Source organism: Lolium rigidum, chromosome 5 (assembly GCF_022539505.1).
Source record: "Lolium rigidum isolate FL_2022 chromosome 5, APGP_CSIRO_Lrig_0.1, whole genome shotgun sequence".
In the NCBI taxonomy this organism is placed as follows: Eukaryota; Viridiplantae; Streptophyta; class Magnoliopsida; order Poales; family Poaceae; genus Lolium; species Lolium rigidum.
Genome location: NC_061512.1, coordinates 235,396,985 through 235,419,271, shown reverse-complemented (window position 1 = coordinate 235,419,271; position 22,287 = coordinate 235,396,985). Strand labels below are relative to the sequence as shown.

Here is a 22,287-nt window from a genome sequence, read left to right as displayed (position 1 = left end):
CTGATCAAAACTCAATTTAATGGTGTGGGGATGGTCTATTACTTCCAAAACACATCCATTTCATCAAGCATGAAAAACGTATGACAATAATAACTCACGAACAACACCAGCTTACTTGAGTCCGCGCAAGATACTATACCATCTAGGTACACTTGCTATGTTGAATGCTTACTCGGTCAATTGACTAACTTAATGAAAGATAATACAATTTATCTAATGCCAATTTAGAGGTCAATTTGCATATTATTCTAATCTACATATGAAAGTCAAGATCACAAGGCCGGGATTTTAAGATGATCCGAATCTACAAAATCATGCCAAGGATTCAAAAAATGTGAGTAGATCACATGGCAAGTGACCAGATTAAAACTAAACTTCAGAACGAACGCAGGTTCAAGAAACAAGTGATCATATTTAGACACAACATTGCATCTATGAACACTTAAAGTCATACAGCTAATTGCAAAAATCGGACCATCAATAATCCTAGACGGGCTTGTTTTCACTGCAGCTATTGAGATGTAAATGCGTCAGAAAAAGATCGAATAGTAGAGAACAATATCCAATGGAACCAGTCACGAAAAAAAATGATGGCTAGCTTTACAGGAATATTAAAATGCCCGGTCCCCGTTGTCTCAAAGACTGAAGCCTGAAGCTAGCATTTTGAAAAGGTCAACTAGAAAAGCAAATTACAGTCATATCAGGTTCAATTACACAGAGAACATTTTCAAATTATAAACTAGAAAAGTAACATAACTAACAATGAGAATTGGACGCCATATCAGGTTAAATTATATAGACAAGGGGCAGTGCAAAAGAATCCAAGAGCTCTGACTACAAAACTATGCTAGCAAACACATATCTCTAGAAATTCCAAGAGCTCTGACTACAAAACTAAAATTTCCCAGTACCACATAGAAGCACTACCTCACGGTGCAACAAGCACTGCCAACACACAGTTTAACACATGAACCCTTTCAGAATTCAAGATGAACAATTCAATGCAAGATTCAGTTAAGTATGCCTGCATATTTAATGATTAATACCAAGATGCCAAACCTTTTTAACAAGTTTGTTAGAAGAATCAAAATCACCTACAACGGTTCGCCATTCGTCCTGTTCGCATACCGAGCCCTCTTCCAGGCCATTGCTTACGAGAAGTACCCATCCTCTAATCAGGCAGGCATGGCACCTCCTCCGAGACACACACCTCTCACCAAATTTATCATCCATGTTCCTCTTCGTCACCACACGTTGTTGCCATGCTCCCTCTATGCTGAAAGGTGTTGCAGAAAAATTCAGTCAGTACACAACCAACTGGATACAAGGCAGAGGGTATGATGATTAACTCTCAGCGGCAACAAACAAACACAATAAATGGCACCATCAACTAACACAGTGTAAAATATGGACATGTGCTATTATGTTGTACAAACATGTACATACATCCAGACTTGCATATCGTTTCACAAAAAATCCAGGCAAGATTTTTTTTACGGAACTCTTACTATTTCTTAGCCTATTCCTTGCATTTGGCAAGGAACAAAAGGCGGATCACCATCTGTAGCAACCATACATAGCAAACCGTAAGGGTTAGAGAGATTGGGATTACCTCGCCGCCGTAGTTGCCATCGAGCAACAGGACACGAGGACGGCGGCATCCTCTTCGGCGACACCAGCAACGGCCCACATCAGCTGCCAATGTCAAGACAAAAACCCGAGGTTACGGTAGGAAGGAAGCCACGTCCAAGGGTAGCTGCAGCACGTTAGTTCTCAAACCTTAGTGAAAACTGAAAACAGATATGACTAGTAATAGCTTCAGACAAGATAGAAGTTCCATCTCTGGATGAGCGTGATGTAAGCAGAAAAAAACAAATTAATCTGTTGCCTATGCAGACCAAGTTTTCAAGTTAAATAGATATCCCGACTCATATTTCATCAATAGGGGAAAAAAGCAACAAACATAAACTATGCGTGCAATCAGGAGTCCAAGACGTACTTCAATACCTTGGGAATAAAATAAACCTCACTTCAAACTTGAAGCTATGTACAAGTAAGAATCTGGTTGCAAAAAAAATGAATCTTTTCGGGGGCGACTTAAACGACACAGGTTAGAGTTTTTTCCTGCAAATTCGTGGCCTAACTCAAGTAATCGCCTGCAGGCCGTACAGGACGAAACCCAAACACCATGGCACAAGAGAATTGTGCATAATTTACGCTGCTACCAAGTTCAGTCAACATGATAAAAAAGCGGAAATGACAGACATAAAGATAAAAAAAGATACTGAATTTCAAAGGAATGCCAGTCGATGGGTAGGAGGAGGAGAGGGAGCTCACCACGAGCAACACCTGTTTGGGGAGGCAGCAGCGGACGAAGTGGTGGTCGGCCTGAGGAGCAGCAGTTCGGGTTCGTGGCGCGTCGGCATCAGCACCTCAGGAAGGCGACCACCGGCCTACTGTCGCCATTCCTGCGCCACTCCCGCCGGCAAGAGGAACGGTCGCGTCACGCAGGTCGTCCCCGACGGCGAGGCACCAGGTCCGCCCGTGGAGTTCCACGGCTCGGTCGGCCACCACCAGGTCTCCTCCTCCGTGGGGCGCTGCAGGAGAGGAGGCGCCGGTTCGATTTGAGTCCATGGCGTCCTTGCCGGAGGTCGAAGCGAAGGACGGCGGTGGGGGAAGCCTGCGCCGGCGGGTCGACCTGCTGCGGGAAGGAATGGGGTGGATGCTGAGGGCCGTGCCGGAGCTTGAAGTTGAAGGGGAGGGCGGCGGCACAGGTAGGGATTGGCGACGGCGTCAGGGAGATTGGAGGGGGTCGCGCCATGGAGATTTTAGGGAAGGCGCTGCAATTATGGGGAGAAAACAGCCCGGTTTGCTGCTAGTCATGAGTCATGACGATGCAATTTTGTTTTGTTTTGTTTTTGTTTTGAGAACAAGTACTCCATAGGATTAGCATTACTTCATCATTTACGGCTATTTCAAAGGGATCCATGGCTTAGGCCATTGCTTCGCATTCTCTCATTAATTGCCTAACTAAACAAAGGACACCCACTAAATTAGGGAGGAAAATATTTCTTTCCAATGCATGCTACTCGTCTATCCATAATTACACATCAGAATTAAGTGACAGATAATTATGGCCAGCAATTTGCGGGGAAGATAAATCGATTGAAATCCCACTTTTTCATTCACCAGTGTTCCATCCATGCATGAGATGAAAAGGCTCTCGGAGGCACCGCACACACCTTCACTTGTAGATCCAGATAAGGTACCACATATCTTGGACGCATGATTTCCATATAATCCGCTCTGTGGCTCGCTATATCTCGTTGTTAACTTTCTAATCTAATAACGAGCCCATGGCAAAGAGAATGGAGTTTGGACGCAAAAAAAGTGCGCATCTTAGCACATGGTCTAGGCTCCAGCGGTCCTCCCACCCAAACTCGTCGCTCCGGCTGTGCTCCTGCCCAAATTTGGACGGTGACGATGGCACACGTACTTTCTAGGGTTTTCCCGCCGAAACTTGCCCTAGCTAGTGTTGTGAGTTGTAGCTTCCGCATGTGGGTTGCGGTGGAGGCGACTCCGGGGGCTAGGGTTTTACAACATGCATGCAACATGAATCTACACATTGTCATAGAAAGAGAGACAAAGAGTGTGTGTGTGTATTAATATCTACCTATGCTATGTTATCGCCGTTATTTTATGCTAGCTGGCACGCATGAAATAAAATGGCTACCGGAGGTATGAAGCCTATAACCGTCACGTGTGTCGACGATCATGTTTCACGTGAGATGACCGGAATGAAATCCGCATGTCATGAGATAAGGGCTACCAAAGGAAGGCGACATAAAAACAATAGGGATGCCACCTCATGTGTCGTCATTGTAGTCTCCTTCCATCCAACATATATGAAGTATTTAATATTTAAAATTATTGATCATTGTCGATATCAGGTAATCCGAAGATGCACCAAGTTTGGGGTCGCCCAAGCGCCTGTGTTGTTGTCGCCTTGCACCGACTACACAACTGATTATATAATAGCAACACAACAACACACGGCGGAAACAAAAAATTCACAAGCAAACTCAAGGTCATTAGCCAACTTTATAATATGCATATAATTACTTCATACTACCAGATAAAGCACTAGTGGTATAGCTCAACGTACACAATCAAGAAACAACTTCATAAGTCGCGCCAGTACTCATGTACTTTGTAACGGAGCTTAAGACTAACAAATCAGGGGAGCTCTCACTGGATTTGATGGTATAGAGCTTAATATACACGAAGAAAAAGAATATCAATACAAGGGGCACTTGTGCATGCACTGGTGATGGGATGGAGGCTTGGAAGTCTCAAAGGAAATGGATAGGCTTTAGACCATGCCAAAGTAACAATTGGACAAGCAAACAAGTAGCTACTGCTCGGGTACATGCAGCAACAGCCAAAGTGTAGGCAATGGTTGAAGAAAAAATCAAATGAAGACCAAATGACTGCTAAGCTATCTACGAGGTCCACTACCTAAATTTATACAAGTCCAGATCATGTGATTAAGAAAATGACATGCAAAATAGGGTATTGCAACAATTTAAACAAAAACCCAGCTACCATCATTAATACCAAATTGTCATATCAAACCCACAAGATCCCAAATTTCCATATGAAGCTAGATGGTCGTGCTATCACATAGAACCTAGAGTACGAAGGAGAGGAGCCAGAAACATTAGCTAAAAACATGGAGTCATAGTACAAGAAGAGCACCGCTGCCATTGCAAGTCATGGTGAGCTCATCGACATCTCACGAATAGATTTGCACCCTTGCAATCGACACCTAAAGTGAACTTACATGCAAAACCAGCTCAACTTTCTCTAGGTGCAAAAAAAAATATCTTTGGATGGATGTATACAAGGGAAATTTGAACCATGGAGTACTATTATGAAAATCTAGAGTAATATAGAACAATGTAGCCTGCAGTAGCAACTCGGAAAGTATGCGCTAATACAAATTTGTAGTGAGCATGGGGTCGGTTCTAGCGCATGAGAAATGGGGGGATTTTAGACCTGTGGGTGGCGATAGGTTCTAGCCTGGAATAAGTTTAATCCAAGCATCAATGCGGAGTTCAACATCGAAACACGAAACGATCTAGCTAGGAGATCACATAGTACCAATTGGTATAAGAGGATTACACGATAATCTTTTTGGTACTTTATAGTATGATATAGCTACTATCTAGCAACATTAACCATTGTAGGTAGGCAGATCTGGAAGCATACATAGAAGTACCACAAATTTACCATCGCAATTCTGCAGTACATATATACCATACCAAATGAGCATAAGTGTGAACAAAACAGTATAAGTCAGAGGGAAACAAACCTGGTACCTTGGTGGTGGACTCGTAAGCTCATTGTATTATCTAAGAGGCCGTAAGAACTTGTCCACTACGATGCCCGACTCACCCTGCCTCTCCACATCGCACTCAAAGAGCAGCCTCCAACCAACATCACCGCTCCCTTGGTACATCTCCAGTCACTCTACTATGGAGACTACTCCCAGCCACAAAAACTAAGGTTAAAATCAATACTTAAGAAGATGGATAGCAATTTATCACAAACGAGTAGGATATAATCGATATTATCTAGAAGTCTGGGACTAACACAATGGTGAAAAGAACAACATGAAAAAATATTTTACGCATGAAAAACATTACACAACTCTAAAGTGGCACATACTTGTTTTACAAACATGCATGACTATCCCGTAGGGAGATTCGACACTTATAGCGAAAACTCCCACTTCAAGGATACCGACCCCAACTTTCAATATGCATTAAGGTTAGGGTTTCCAATATGGTAATTAAAATGCATGCATCTACAACCGTGATCACCCCGGAGTCGACTTGACGGTGCCGCTGTATTCATGGAGTCAATGCAAGGATATGGTTTTTCCCATATTCATGCGTGGAACGTAAGGAACAAGTTAGAGTTTTTCTTCCACAAAATAGAATAGTTAATGACTCGACAAAATCCTATCTCACATCTATGATATTCATCCGGAGTTCCAAGGGGTTGGATATTTCACATTTGCACAAGCAATGGTACATGCAATCCTAGCTAGGGATTTCATGTCCCCTAATGTGGGGCTTTCAAAAACCTAGTGTCGTCATGGTTCATGCCGCCATCTCCAAAAACTCCCATTTTGGCGGACCAAGATGCCTCGGTTCAAACCCTCACATGACCAGAATGGTATCTATACCATGATTCCATTTGGGCGATCAATCGCTTGATTCACCGGCCACAACCTCGTGTTATCTACATCTAGTGAAGCTCAGGTCGAAACTTTTGTACTCTTGTTCGCCGCGCTCCCGACACTCCTTCTGTATATCTCGTCGGACTTCTAGACAAGGTCTTTTATTACCAATTTCATGCGTGTTCCATGGACTGATGGCGCCTTGCTAATACATCAGTTGCCGGACCCGCATGCCTCAATTGACGATCAGATCGGTCCCCCCGTCGCCTGCGCCTATTCGCCCTTTCGATGTTAACTCCGACGACCTGACCTAGTGACGCCTTCGTCGTGATTCCTTGACCATTTCAAGGCATCTTCGTGTCATAAAATTAGGTCGTTGAGTTGTCCGTCACATGCAAATATAGCATATCCCTCAAGAGGGAGAAAAAGAGAGATGAATATGGCATACGGGTACACGGTTTTCTCTTACCAACTTAATTTATGTACTCCCTCCAATTCAAATTAATCGACTTCACTTTGTTTAAATATGGATGTATCTAGTCACCAAACGCATCTAGATACATTCGTATCTAAACAAAGTGGAGTTAATTTATTTTTTTATGGGAGGGAGTAGAATGTGTAGACACGCACAGCTAATACAAGAGAGAAATTATTTGATCAAAGACGCGTAGAGGACAAAATCAAGTCGTGTCGGTAGGAGTGGTAGCGAAATATTTCCCGCCCAGGATTTGGCCCGAAAATTATTGCTTTGGGCCGAGACCAAAATGTGGCCCATTTTTCTTTTAGCTCTGAACAAAGCTACCGAACGAGACGCCCATTCTCCTGACCGAAACCCAAACGCCGCCGCCCCGTCTCCCCCTTACCACGAACCTCCTCCCATCCTCCGCCCCCACCTTCCTCCGTCCCAGTTCCGCCCGCTCGCGAACCCCTCGTACCAGATCGACCGGCGCCTCCCAAGACTCGCCGACTGGAGCAACGGCGCCGCACGGGATGGGCGTCTCCTCGGAGGAGGGGAACGGAAGTGGTCTCCGCCCGGGACGCCGCTGCTCACCGGAATCCTCCGCCGCTGATGAAGTCCCCGACGCCCGGCGTCTCTGCGGTAGGCGCATGATCTGAAGTGACCGGGTGCAGGAGGCATCCACGTCGTCCACAGGGTCTCCCCCAAGCACCACCGCTGCTACCTCGACACCTCCATCGTTCAGGACCTCGCCACATCCAAAGGTCGATTTTTTGTTCTCTGTTCCTCTGCATTATGCCTCCATTAGAATCGTGTTTATCACCAGGGCTTAATCAGAGTCCTGTAAGCGTTAGGCTTAATTTAGCAGCTGCGGCTTAATCATCGTTAGGCCTCCATTAGAGTCCCCTGAAACATCATGTATGCATGATGAAAGGGACCACTGAAACATCATATCTGAGAGATAAATTTCCTGGATTGACATTTTGATTCATGCTACTGCCTGTAACGTATTTGAATCTTTTTGGCACCAACAAATGTCAAATCTTTCTGTATGCGTGAAATGGTGAGGAAACTTGGTAACCTGTAGATGTTGGAGTGCTGCCATGGTTACAGTAGAATCTATACTTTTTTTTTTTGCCAAACTAATGACAGCAGCAACCATTAAATTGTTTCTAGTGTCCCACTAGAAGCAAGTTGGTTTTGCTGGCAGCGTCATATATTGGCTCCACGAAGCAAAGCTAGTTGTGCATTGTATGTTGATTATAGGTGTAGGGCGGTTGCAATCGGCGCTGAAAATGCACAAAGTACCCTGTTGCCAATGCCAGTTGCTTGTATATCATTTCGTAGATGGACATGTTTCTGTTTGTGCCATTTTCCAGTATGTGTTTATGTGTATGTGCTGTGCGCGGTGCTGGATATATACAAACCAGTAGCTTAATCGATCTTAGTTGTGTGCAGTTCATTTGTGTTGTACATTAAAACACCAGTGTCGTGTATTTGAGCAAGCAGATTACGCGAAAGGTGCTCTAATATAGCGAAAAGCGATTGATAGTATTAGTGATGTGTCAAGCAAGCAGCTAGCTCACATTATTTCTACTCAATCCAGATGCAGTTTATGGTCGGGATGAATAACGTTTCTTCTCCTTTTTTCCAATTGCAACCTGTAGTAGCATGGAATGATTGATACATTCAGTCATGATAGCATTCATGTGATTTTGATGTGCATTTTTTCTGTCAACTAGCAAGAAGATCATTGCCCTGTGGATGCCACCAGTTTACAGTTGAAATTCTCTCCCTTTATTGTTCTGGTTTGGCCAAACCAGGATTCCATGACCGCGAATTACTTGTATGCGTGATGAAAGGAACCACTGAAACATCATGATATCTGAGAGATAAATTTCCTGGGTTGGCTTTTAGATTCATGCTACTGCCTGTAACGTGTATTTGAACCTGTTTCGCAGCAACAAAGGTCACTTTTTTCTGTATGCTTGACATGGTGAGGGAACTTGGTAACCTGTAGGTGTCGGATTGCTGCCTTGTTTACAGTAGAAGCTCTACGTTAAACTCTTGCCAAAAATCACAGCAACCATTACATTATTTGTGGTGTACTACTAGAAGTAAGTTGGTTACGCTGGCATGTTCATATTTGGTTCTGCGAAGCAAAGCTAGTTGTGCATTGTATGTTGATTATAGGTGCAGGGAGGTTCCAGTCGGTGCTGAAAATGCGGAAAGTACCCTGTTGTCATTGCCAATTGCTTGTATATCATTTGCTGGATGACATGTTTTTCTGTTTCTGCCATTTCCCAATATGTGTTTATGTGTATCTGCTGTGCACGACTGCACGGTGCTTAATTGATCTTAGTGTTGTACATTGAAACACCAGTGTTTTGTATCTGAGGAAGCAGATTATGTGGTGTGCTATTTGTGAAGGTGCTCTCTGATATAGCGATGGATAGCATTGGTAATTGTTAAGCAAGCCGGTAGCTCACATGATTTCCACTCAATCCATGCAGTTTATGATCTGCATGGATAATTGGTGCAGTGCATTTGTGTTGTACATTAAAACACCAGAGTTGTGTATTTGAGGAAGCATAGTACCTGTTTGTGAAGGTGCTCTAGTATAGTGAAAATCGTTGGATAGTATTGGACTATTGGTAATGTGTTAAGCAAGCTGCTAGCTCACAGGATTTCTACTCAATCCATGCAGTTTATGATGTGGATCAATACTGTTTCTTCTCTATTTGCCAATTGCAACTTGTAGTAGGAGTAGTGTATAATGCTTGATATATTGTTTATGTTGATTGATGCATTCAGTCATGGTAGCATATCTTGTGATTTTGATGTGTACTTTTCTGTTAGCTAGCAAAAAGAGATTCTTATACTGTGAGTGCTGCCATTTTAAGGTTGAAATTCTCTCTTTTTGGGAGCCAAACTAAGACTCCCATGACAGCAAATTACTTGGGTAGTTTGCCAACAGCAGTAATTTGGTGGTGTTGCTCAGCGAAGCAGAAAAAAATGTAGTTGAGGTGGTTTGTGCGATTTAGAGCACATCTTGTATAGATAAACTAGATCTTATCTTTGCTGTTGTGCTGGTTCTGGTTATAGAATATGTAGATAAGAAGAGAGCATGCTCCTATACTAAGCATGAACTGTTCTTCAAGGGCAAAGAGGAGGACTAAAATGGCAGGCAAGCTGGAACCAGTGTGGAAACTCACAGCTTAGCGACAGTTTGGTACCAAATATCCATGGTGTGTTGTGAATGAAATTGTCTGTTTGGTGTGTGCATACATATATGTGTGTGTTTCCCTGGGACTAGTAGTATCTTTCGAGTTACAATAAAAAAAAAGTTGTAGCTTGAGCTCCTACGTTATTGGTGAATCTTGAGATTCCAGTATTGGGTAAACCTTGTTGTTGCGTTTGATGTTGTACTAGCAGCATATTACATCAGGTGTAGCATGTAGTAGTAGTTATCTTTTTTGTTTTACATGGTGGACACAAATGGCATAGTGGTTGGCTCAAGTATTTTGGATGCATGAGAAGTATTCCCTCTCGATACAAGGTTTAGGCTAGCAAGGCTATTTGAAACAAACACAAGGATGAACGGTACAGCAAAACTCACATAAAAGACATATGGTAAACATTATAAGACTCCATACCGTCTTCCTTGTTGTTCAAAACTCAATACTAGATGTTATCTAGACTCTAGAGAAACCAAATATGCAAACCAAATTAGCAAGCTCTAAGTATTTCTTCATTAATGGGTGCAAAGTATATGATGAAAGAGTTTAAACATGAGCACAACAATTGCCAAGTATCTCAACTTACAAATAGCCACTTCTCATTGAACGTAGAAACCCTTCTGTATGTTTCACACAAATCTTATTATTCAAATCATAAGATTTACTTACAAATAACCATATTTCAGTCACGCTAGAAATGACAAAATCAGCAGCAGAAAAGAAAAGGGCAAAGTCTGGCTATCTTACTACTCGTGGTACATCATTATCACTCGGCGTCTTCTACCATGTCCACGATGATCTTACCGGTGGCATGGCCGCTCATGCTTTTGGCCCAGCCCTCGTGCGCCATGCTTACCGGGTAACGCGAGTCGACCACCGCCCGGATCTTCCCCTGCACCACCAATCCCAGCAGTGCGTCCATGTCCTGCTTCTTCGGCGATACGATAAGCGGCACCAGCCTCTTCTTGGAGAAGCACAGCCAGTGCAGCACCGCGACGGCGACAGACGCGATGCGCGGGGTGAGGTCCACCACAACGCCGCCTTTATCAGCCAGAACTGGCTTGAATGCCGACCATGGGAACCCCTCCGCGCAGTGCACCACCGCATCGTGCTTCCGTTCGGACGGCCCACGCAGCGACGCTCCCTCCGGCGTGCCGTAGTCCAGCGTCTCGTCGGCGCCGAGGCCCCGAACGAGGTCCAGGTTGCGCGCGCCACAGGTAGCCGTGACGTGGTGGTGGCCCGCGAGGCTGGCCAGCTGCACGGCGAAGGTGCCAACGCCGCCGGAGGCCGCGGTTACCAGCACGTTCTTGGCGGGGCCGTCGCCGGCGTTGAGGCCGACCCCGGCCGTCCTGAGCGCCATGAGCGCGGTGGCCGCCGCGATAGGAATGCATGCGCCTTCGACTGCCGACACCTCTGGCGGCCTCAGCGCCGCGTTCGATGCCGACACCACCGCGTACTCGGCCAGGCCGCCGCTACCCTGAGAGCGCCAAACAACATCAGTAAACAACCAAACCGGAGCAGGCGAACAAGCCACCTCACATTGCATACTTGCGTTTTCTTACCGGGAAGTTGACGGCGATGATCTTGTCGCCTGGCCTGAAGCCGCTCACCCCAGCGCCCAACTCCGCTACCTCGCCGGCGAGCTCGCAGACCGGGGTGAAGGGGAACTTGCTGGGCAGGAAGGGCCGCCCGACGCCCTTCTGGAACCTCCAGTCCAGCGGGTTGATGCTGGCGGCCTCCACCCGAACCAGCAGCTCGCCTTTCTTCGGCGACGGCACCGGCACCTCCACGTGCTTGAGGCCCTCGGCTCCTCCGCCGTACTTGTCGTACTGTACGGTCCTCATCGTCCTCGAAGAAGATGGTGATGACATGGCCGCTCGCCGGAACAGAGTAGGTGCTGCTGCCGGCTACAGATTATCTATCTCCGGTAATGGAAGTGTCCAAGTGCCGTGATGATTGTCAATGTTGCGGGTGCGCGGACGTACTTGTACATGGCGCCGGTCGAATCGATCGAAGGCCGTGTACTAGTACGTCGCTTGATTTGTTTGACATGGCGACCCCCGATTGACGACGCGTCCCTGAAGAAAGCGTACGTGGCCGGGCTCCTCGCCGCACGCCGGTCGCCGGCGTTGGATCGCAGCGCGGTCAGGCAGTGACAAGTCCGTGTGATCGAACGCCACAGCACAGCATCTGGACAGAGGAAAATTCACCCCGGCCGATCAACCACTACACCGCGCGCATTCGCACCTGCGAAATCGCCGGCCGCCGAATTTTCCTCCGTGGCTGACCATCTCCGTCACTACTGGTACCTACAGGCCAAGAGCGGCTTTGCATCCAAATCCAATATGTCAGCCCAACCCTTCTCCTGCATGGTTGCAGCTTCTCCTCGACCAATGGACATTATAAGAGCATCTCCACCAGTCCGCCTCGTCAGTCCGCCTCGGCACGGTTGATATGGCGCATGAGGCGGCGTGGGCGTACGACGCCGTCGCCTGGCGACTGTGCCGCTCCCGCCGGACCATCAACTTTCATGATGTCTTCACGCGGGAGCAGGCGGAGATGCTCGCGCCGCCGCCGCCGGTGGTCACGCGCGAGTAGCACCGCCGACAGCGGGAGCTGGAGCAGCGCCTCCTCATCGCCGAGCGCGACAAGGCGATGCGCCTCTAGTGGGCACGCCGCTTCCCCGAAGACGTCGCCGCCACGGAAGCCTTCTACGCGCAGAAGGAGGAGGAGAAGGCGGCAGCGAAGGCGAAGAAGAAAGCCAGCCGCGACAAGCGCCGTGCCGAGTCCGCGGCGAGGAAGGAGGCGAGGGCCGAGAAGGCGGCGAGGAAGGAGGAGGAAAAGAAGAATGGCGCAGGGCCGTCCACCATCATCCTCTCCTCCTCCTCCTCCTCCTCCTCCTCCTTCGAGTGGACGACGACGCCGGTGTCGGAGACGACTCCGAGCACCCACTCCTCGGACTTCGACTGAGAATCGGACTAGTAGTTAAAAAATTAGTCAAATTTCATATTTTCGTCCTCTATGTCGCGCTGTATCGTTGAACTTTTAAAATATTCGTATTTTCGATCAAATTTTCATAATTTGTTTGATTAATTTTGAAATGAACGGCCGAATTTAACAGTTTGCGCCGCGCCGCGCGCTGCAAAATAGTGCCTCCGGCGGAGGTGCTTTTTCTCCGCACCAACGCGCGCTGCAAAATGAAGCATCCGGTGGGGTAAAATTCGGTATCACGCACGCCAGCGGTTTACAGCGCGGCGAAAAGGAGGTTTAGCGCGCCGGCTTTTTGCGCGCCTTTTGGAGATGCTCTAATTCAACCAAAAAAATTTAAACAAGCGTACTGACGAAGGCTCATCTACAGAACGGATTCATCCAGCTTGACCTCTCCCATCTATGCGTCCCAAACCTTTTTTTTAATCCGGCGTGTTCGGTCCCGAGCCCATTCCGGCTACATAGGGGACATGGCGGTCACTCCCTCCTTCTCCGCACATAGAAGGTGTTCGATCGTTTGTCTGGTAAGCGCCGCTAGTTGTTGTTCGTTGTCCCATTGCCACCATGTATTTATAACTATTTATTTTGCCTCATAGACATGGATAGCGGCGACAATGATGACACAGCCTGCAACGATGACGTTGGCGAGCACTTGACGATCATCGCTTACCTTCAAAAAATGCTTGATGACGCCGAGGAGGAGAAGAAGAAGATGTCGTGTTGTGGAGGTTAAAGGACGGCAAGAAGAAAGTCAAAGCCCACACAAAGGTTGGAGGGACGTGCTATGTGGCACAACGACTACTTCTTCAACACTGCAACACATGCCGACAATTTTTGGCGACGCTATAGGATGAGCAGGGACTTGTTCATGGATATCCTTCATGGCGTGAGAGAGTTCGACCCTACTTCAGGCTGAAGCATGCCGCCGTTGTCACGGTTGGCTTCTCGTTGATCCAGAAATGCACCACCGTCATCATGAGGATGGTTGCATATGAAGCACATGCTGATGCACAATACGACTACCTTCGTATGAGTGAGTTCAAGTGTACGTACAAGTTTCGCCGGGCCATTATGGGAAAGTATGATACATGTTGTTATAGCTACATAGTTTTAATTCCGACAATCCATGCTTCCTAGGTCTCCTTTATGTTGTGACAGGCCCATATATTTGGGTCCGAGCATCCACGCCTCACTTGCCTCATATATGCATCCATTTTTTTCTACCAAGAGATAGTTGCAGGTCGTTGATGAGCTCCCTCAGATCTTCGTCGACACCTTCCTTGCTACTCGCAGATGTTGCATGGTCTCGTCGATGCTCCTTCTCGAAAACATTTGTCTACACATCGGTGCCCATGTTCAAGCATACGTCATTCGTGACCTCTCTATGAACCATTGTTGTATATGGAAGCAAATTCTGATGTCGCTAGAGGCAAATACTATTTACTATGGATGCAAATTTGATTCTTTTTGTACTAAGCAATAACGATATAGAAACATGTATTTGTTTCTTTGGAAGTAAATAATATTTTCTTTTGAAGTACATTCTATGTTTTCAATAAATACTGACAGATATTTGTTTCATTTGGAAGCAAATTGATGATACATTGAAATAATTCTCTGATCTTTCAAACGATATATTTCCAATGCCAGAAATAATAATTAGGAAAGCAATCACCGGTTGCCTTTGAAGCAAATATTCTTGGTAGAAATCAAAATTTAGTTGCACAGGAAATAAAGTTTACCAAAACTGGAAACGTTTTTTTACATGACTAGAAATATTTTTCTCCATATAAATTAAGGAAAATGCTTTGGATCCGTCGGAGGCTGCTCGCCGCACGACGGTCGCCGGCGTTGGATCGCAGCGCGGTCAGGCAGTGACAAGTCCGCGTGATCGAACGCCACAGCACAGCATCTGGACTGAGGAAAATTCACCCCGGCCGATCAACCACTACACCGCGCGCATTCGCACCTGCGAAATCGCCGGACGCCGAATTTTCCTCCGTGGCTGACCATCTCCGTCACTACTGGTACCTTTTTTTTTTAGATAAAAGGCCAGAGGTGGTCCGACTTTAAATTAATAAAGCCAGCGAGGTTCCAGGTAGCATACAAACGGCTGCGGCATACAGCTTAGCCAATAGTGCAAAACATAAACACACACCCCGGGGGCGGCACCCCATAAAGACCGCTCTAAGAATGACTGGAGAGATTACGCCGCGGTCTTGGGCTTTGACTTCTTGGTCTCACGGACGCGTAGAGCTCCCTCAGCTCGCTTGTCAGCTGTCTGAGATCCTCCATGTCTCCTGGTTTTGCCTTGACGGTCCAGAGCTGCAGGAATATACAAATTTTGTAAATCAGGTTAGCGGAGTTGTTTATCAGCTTCTTCTCAATGGTAAGCTTATTGCGCACAGTCCAAAGGGCCCAAGACTGAGCCAGGAAGAGGATCCAGAGAAGTCTCCTGGCCCTCCCAGAGAAACTAGAAAGGATGGCGTGGAACTGGGAAAAGTTGGCTGGGCACCAATTGCAACCCAAGACACTGCGCAGCGCGCTCCAAGAAAATCTTGCCATCGAACAGGAAAAGAGGATGTGGGATGAGTCCTCCGGGGCGCCGCAGAGTGCACACGCCCCCGAAGCAGAGCCGTTTCTGCCCGCCACCAAGAGACTGGAGGGGAGCCTGTCAAGGATGAGCAGCCAAGAAAAGATCTTGATTTTGAGCGGAACCTTGGCCTCCCACACGTCCTTGTGGTATGCAACTGTCGCCCCTTGCGAAAGTTTGTAGTACATCGACTGGACAGAGTAGAGACCCGAAGGGGACAGGTGCCAAACCACCTTGTCTTGCACGTCAGAGGCTGAAAAAGTCTGGAGTTGGGAGGTGAGCAAGTTCCATTGATTCATGCCCTCTCGGTCCAAGGAACGACGGAACCTGATGTGTGGGCCGCCCGGGGCACACGCGGAGGCAACCGATTGGTTTGTGTCCTCGCAGACAGAGAATAAGTAAGGGAAGGAGTCTTTCAAGGGTTCCCGCCCTATCCACCAGTCCGACCAGAAGCGAGTGCGGCGGCCATCGCCAACAGCATGCTTGGCTCCGAGCTTGAAATAGTGTTTGATCTTGTGGATACTCTTCCAGAACTGGGAACCACCTTGGCCAGAGCCTGAGAAGAGATCAGACGCATCCGGATACTTGGCCTTGATGATTTTGGACCAGATGGTGTCATCCTCGTTGTACAGCTTCCAAACCCATTTGAGGAGCAGCGCAATGTTCATTTTCCTCGTACTGAGGAGGCCCAAGCCCCACATGGCCTTGGGCCGGCACACCGTGGGCCAGTTAACCAAGTGATACTTGCGCTTTGCCCCTGTACCTTCCCAGAAGAACTTGGAGCGATGAGAGTCGAAGCGGGCGTGGATCCCCTCGTGGAGAAGAAACAGGCCCATGGCAAAGATAGGCGTGTTGTCAAGGCAGGTATTGGAGAGGATGAGTCTCCCACCCGAGGTGAGTAACCTACTCATCCAGGGTTCAATACGGTCAGCCAGCTTCCTAACAAGATAAAGCCATTGTTCGAGGCGCAGTTTCCGATCAGAGATGGGCAAACCAAGGTAGAGGAAGGGGAAGGACCCCAGCTTGCAGTTCAACTTGTTGGCAACCCTGATCTGTTCGTCTCTAGGTTGGCCCATGACTATGACTTCACTTTTGTGGTAGTTAATCTTGATACCAGACATGTCTTCAAAGCACATCAGAAGGAACTTGAGGTTGGCAATGTCTTCCTCCGTGTTTTGGATCAGGATGAGGGTGTCGTCCGCGTATTGGAGATGAGAGATGCCTCCAGGGAGTAAGTGAGGGACTACTCCGTGGATGTGGCCCGCCGAGCCAGCAGCAGATAGAATGCCGGACAGCGCCTCCCCAATGAGGTTGAACAGCAGCGGCGAGAGAGGGTCCCCTTGACGCACTCCCCGTTTGTTTCTAAAGTACGGACCGATCACTCCATTGATAGAAATCGCAGTCTGGCCCCCGGACACAAGCTGCAAAATCCTGTGAATGTAACCTTGGTTGAAGCCTTTGGCGCGGAGCACTTCCTCTAGGAAGCCCCAGTTGACCCTGTCGTATGCTTTCTCAAAGTCAAGCTTTAGCAAAATCCCTCCTAACTTTTTGACGCGCAGCTCATGGACAATCTCGATAAGGGCGAGCGGGCCTTCCAGAATATTCCTTCCCCGAATGAAGGCCGTTTGGAAAGGGATTGTGATTTTGTTGGCGACGGGATCAAGGCGGGAAGCATAGGCTTTGGAGACTATCTTGAACACCACATTGATGAGAGCAATTGGTCGGAACTGGGACACCAAGTCAGCACCAGGGACCTTGGGGATCAGCGCTAGGATCCCGAAATTCAGTCTTGAGATGTCAATGCGCCCCATCACAAAGTCGTTAAGGATGTGGAGGACTCCAAGCTTGAGCCAAGGCCACATGCGCTTGAAGAAGATTGGAGGGAATCCGTCTGGGCCCGGGGCCGTGTTGGATTTCATGTCAGCCACAATGTCCTCGAGCTCCTTCTCCGAGAAGGTTAACATGAGCTGCTCGTTGCCTACAGGCCAAGAGCGGCTTTGCATCCAAATCCAATCTGTCAGCCCAACCCTTCTCCTGCATGGCTGCAGCTCCTCCTCGAGCAATGGACATCATAAATCAACCAAAAAAATTAAACAAGCGGACTGACGAGGCTCCCAGCTATGCGTCCCAAACCTTTTTTTTAATCCGGCGTGTTTGGCCCCGAGCCCATCCCCGCTACATAGGGGACGTGGCGGTCACTCCCTCCTCCTCCGCACATAGAAGGTGTTCGATCGTTTGTCTGGTAAGCGCCGCTAGTCGTTGTTCGTTGTCCCCATTGCCACCATGGATTTATAACTATTTATTTTTGCCTCATAGACATGGATAGCGGCGACAATGATGACACAGCCTGCAACGATGACGTTGGCGAGCACTTGGCGATCATCGCTTACCTTCAAAAAATGCTTGATGACGCCGAGGAGGAGAAGAAGAAGAGGTCGTGCTGTGGAGGGTAAAGGACGGCAAGAAGAAAGTCAAGCCCAGACAAAGGTTGGAGGGACGTGCTATGTGGCACAACGACTACTTCTCCAACACTGCAACACATGACGACAATTTTTGGCGGTGCTATAGGATGAACAAGGACTTGTTCATGGATATCCTTCATGGCGTGAGAGAGTTCGACCCTACTTCAGGCTGAAGCATGCCGCCGTTGTCACGGTTGGCTTCTCGTTGATCCAGAAATGCACCGTCGTCATCATGAGGATGTTGGCATGTGAAGCACATGCCGATGCACAATACGACTACCTTCGCATGAGTGAGTCCACTGCCATTAAGTGCACGTACAAGTTTCACCGAGCCATGGTGGGAAAGTTTGGCACATACACATCTTCATATTTCCAGTTAGTATGATACATGTTGTTATAGCTACATAGTTTTACTTCCGACAATCCATGCTTCCTAAGTCTCCTTTATGTTGTGACGGGACCATATGTTTGGGTCCGAGCATCCACGCCTCACTTGCCTCATATATGCATCCATTTTTTTTCTACCAAGAGATAGTTGCAGGTCGTTGATGAGCTCCCTCAGATCTTCGTCGACACCTTCCTTGCTACTCGCAGATGTTGCATGGTCTCGTCGATGCTCCTTCTCGAAAACATTTGTCTACACATCGGTGCCCATGTTCAAGCATACGTCATTCGTGACCTCTCTATGAACCATTGTTGTATATGGAAGCAAATTCTGATGTCGCTAGAGGCAAATACTATTTACTATGGATGCAAATTTGATTCTTTTTGTACTAAGAAATAACGATATAGAAACATGTATTTGTTTCTTTGGAAGTAAATAATATTTTCTTTTGAAGTACATTCTATGTTTTCAATAAATACTGACAGATATTTGTTTCATTTGGAAGCAAATTGATGATACATTGAAATAATTCTCTGATCTTTCAAACGATATATTTCCAATGCCAGAAATAATAATTAGGAAAGCAATCACCGGTTGCCTTTGAAGCAAATATTCTTGGTAGAAATCAAAATTTAGTTGCACAGGAAATAAAGTTTACCAAAACTGGAAACGTTTTTTTACATGACTAGAAATATTTTTCTCCATATAAATTAAGGAAAATGCTTTGGATCCGTCGGAGGCTGCTCGCTCCGCAACCTCCGGATCCTGGAACGTCCAATCGATCATCAGGAGACAGCCGTGGGAGGGCCCACCACCGCACGACCTTATCCCTTCGTCGCCCTCCTCGTCCACTCATTCTTCCCCATCTTTTTCTCTTCCATCTCCCGACATCACCACGCCGCCTAGTCGGCATGGGCTCCCTCCACCACAGCGAGGCGCGCCGCTGCTGCCAGGCGCCACCGTGATGCGAGGCGGCGGAGCTCCGATGAGTAGGGCTGCAGAGCTCCCAGCTATGCAGCGGCAGCGATCCGAGCAGCGTGTCGGCGGAGCCCGAGCAGTGAGCCAGGCGGTGGGACCTGCAAGCCACAGCCGCCGTGCAGCTCCTCGCCGGAGCTGCAGCGGGCGGAAGTCCTAGCTGCAATGGTTTACCGTCGTAGCTGCAAAGCTGTGCTGGTGGTGCTGCAAGCGGTGCCGGGAAGCTGCAAGCGATTCCAGCGGTGCTTCAAACCGTCGCCGCCCGAGCTGCAAATAGACGCCGTGTGAGCTGCAACCGATTCCGGCGGTGCAGCAAGCGGCACCGGGAAGCTGCAGGTGATTCCAGCGGTGCTGCAAACGGCCGCCACACAAGCTGCAAATGGACGCCGCGAGAGCTGCAAGCGATTCCGGCGGTGCTGCAAAGGGACGCCGCTTGGGTTGCAATCAACGTCGCTGGGAGCTGCCAAGGCCGCGGACGAGGTCCAGGTTGCGCGCGCCACAGGTAGCCGTGACGTGGTGGTGGCCCGCTAGGCTGGCCAGCTGCACGGCGAATGTGCCGACGCCGCCGGAGGCCGCGGTGACCAGCACGTTCTTGGCGGGGCCGTCGCCGGCGTCGAGGCTGACCCCGGCCGTCCTGAGCGCCATGAGCGCGGTGGCCGCCGCGATGGGAATGCACGCGCCTTCAACTGCCGACACTTCCGGCGGCCTCAGCGCCGCGTTCGACGCCGACACCACGGCGTACTCGGCTAGGCCGCCGCTACCCTGAGACCACCAAAAAAACATCAGTAAACAACCAAACCGGAGCAGCTGAACAAGCGACCTCACGTCGTCCCGTGCGTGCGTTTTCTTACCGGGAAGTTGACGGCGATGATCTTGTCGCCCGGCCTGAAGCCAGTGGCCCCGGCGTCCAGCTCGACGACCTCACCGGCGAGCTCGCAGACCGGGGTGAAGGGGAACTTGCTGGGCAAGAAGGGCCGCCCGACGCCCTTCTGGAACCTCCAGTCCAGCGGGTTGATGCTGGCGGCCTCCACCCGAACCAGCAGCTCGCCTTTCTTCGGCGACGGGACCGGCACCTCCACGTGCTTGAGGCCCTCGGCTCCTCCGTCATATTTGTCGTACTGTACGGCCCTCATCGTCCTCGAAGAAGATGGCGAAGGCATGTTGCCGACTACAAATTATCTGCCGTGATGAACTGATGATTGTTAATGTTGCGGGCGCGCGGACGTACATATACATGGCGCCGGTCGAACCGACGGCGCGCCCCTGAAGAAAGCATACGCGGCCGGGTTCTTCGCCACACGGCGGTCGCCGGTGTTGGATCGCATCGCGGTGCCGTGGTCGCGCAAGACGGCTGTTTCCATCACTTGCGCCAGGAGGCAGTGACAAGTCCGGGTGATCGCGCGGCATAGAATCTGGACTGAAGAAAATTCACCCCCATCGACCACTGCGCATTCGCACGTGCGAAATCGCCGGACGTAGACTTTTCCTCCGTGGTTGGCCATCTCCGTCGCCACGGACGTCGATCCCCACGGTGCCCGTGTTGCCGCTCCTTCAGTTCACCCCAGGACATGTCAATGAATCCCGCTGGCTGGTCGTCTGAGTCATGTTTATCACAGTTCGGCTCATGGGTCCACATGAACCTATCGTTTTAAAACATATGTTAAAATGTCAAAAAAATATCAGAGCAAAAAAAATGTGGCATTTACATCCAGACATTCTTGCACACAAGTTTATGAAAAATAGAACATTTTTTTGTGTCACATGCATAAAAGACAGATGTCGATGCTCCAACATGACTATTAACGGCAGATTTTCATTTTTTACACATGCCACATATAATTTTCATATTCGCCGAATATTTGCTTGCCAGCATAGAACATCTTGATGTACATGCAATTTTTTCTGAAAACTTCTAACATTCTGGAAAAAAAATCTTATGATTTTGTCATAATGGGTTCATATACACCTAGCAGCCGAAACACCACCTTCGGCGGGCTCTTCTATTTTGCGGTGGTTCTCTCTTTACATAATCCACTTCATGAATGTTAGATGTTTTCCGAATCTGCAAATTCATCTTGTTTGCTTCAGCTTATTAACCGATTGGTCTGATCTTCTCGAGATTTCACAATATTTTTTATGAAAATAAGCACATATCTTCGCTAGGAAATATGCACAAAAATTGGTGTTGCTATGAATCATAAATAAACATCAAAACCACAATAATAAGTTATACCATCTACCTCATCTTCTGTTGTCCCCTCGTCCTTCACATAGGTTAATTGGGTCTAGCATTGCTAAATATCACAAACGAACATCTAATTTTATGCTCTCACGGTAAGGAAATCCGCCCTATCCCTAGCCCCTTGTTCTATACCTCATACCGTGGCTCGATATCTATCTGCATTGCCATTGTAAAATTTCTCATGTTGACGTATACCCAAGCTACAAAAAAGAGAAAGTGTAAGCCATGCAATTCTAAGGATATCACGGTTTACACTCATGCATCTACCCACAATATGTTTTATAATTTTATTTAACAAACTTTCATTGATCATACCGCTGACTAAATCCAATCTATCACCTAAATCATCGCTAGTGGTTAGATGCGATGTCATGTTCCATCATTTGATAGTCTTCATGTGGTAAAGAATTTGGAAGAATACTAAAATAAACTAAATATATGGATGTCATGTTCCATCATTTGATAGTCTTCATGAGATTGGCATGACTTGACATCTCCTCCTCAGCATTTGTCCACCGGGCGCTGCTCCTCAAAGATGCTCTCAAGAGAGAAAAGACACCATCGTGTTGCCATCGTCCGGTCAGGAAAACAAATCCTAGGGTTCCCCCCGGAGCAGCACGAGTAGGTCGACAGTCCTTGCTCAACGATGCCTTCATCAAGGTAACGGCGCAGAACACCGCCATCCCCGCTAGCCGGCTC

At 48.0% G+C, this 22,287-nt stretch overlaps 2 protein-coding genes across 2 annotated transcripts; both read right to left on the bottom strand.

Annotated features, from left to right (window-relative positions):
- Positions 1 to 10,709: 10,709 nt before the first annotated feature.
- Positions 10,710 to 11,814, bottom strand: LOC124652120 (quinone-oxidoreductase QR1, chloroplastic-like). Its single transcript, XM_047191149.1, has 2 exons — positions 11,506 to 11,814; positions 10,710 to 11,420 (listed from the first exon to the last, which is right to left on the bottom strand). The coding sequence occupies exons 1-2, from the start codon at positions 11,812 to 11,814 to the stop codon at positions 10,710 to 10,712; spliced, it is 1,020 nt and encodes a 339-aa protein (XP_047047105.1).
- Positions 11,815 to 19,790: 7,976 nt separating this feature from the next.
- On the bottom strand, positions 19,791 to 20,506 carry LOC124657266 (quinone-oxidoreductase QR1, chloroplastic-like). Its single transcript, XM_047195846.1, has 2 exons — positions 20,198 to 20,506; positions 19,791 to 20,108 (listed from the first exon to the last, which is right to left on the bottom strand). The coding sequence occupies exons 1-2, from the start codon at positions 20,504 to 20,506 to the stop codon at positions 19,791 to 19,793; spliced, it is 627 nt and encodes a 208-aa protein (XP_047051802.1).
- Between the last annotated feature and the right edge of the window lie 1,781 nt (positions 20,507 to 22,287).

Coding starts and splice junctions, on each gene's coding strand:
- LOC124652120 (XM_047191149.1), bottom strand. CDS start 11,814: ATGTCATCACCATCTTCTTCGAGGACGATGAGGACCGTACAGTACGAC. Junction 11,421..11,505: donor TCATCGCCGTCAACTTCCCG/GTAAGAAAACGC, acceptor TGGCGCTCTCAG/GGTAGCGGCGGCCTGGCCGA.
- LOC124657266 (XM_047195846.1), bottom strand. CDS start 20,506: ATGCCTTCGCCATCTTCTTCGAGGACGATGAGGGCCGTACAGTACGAC. Junction 20,109..20,197: donor TCATCGCCGTCAACTTCCCG/GTAAGAAAACGC, acceptor TGGTGGTCTCAG/GGTAGCGGCGGCCTAGCCGA.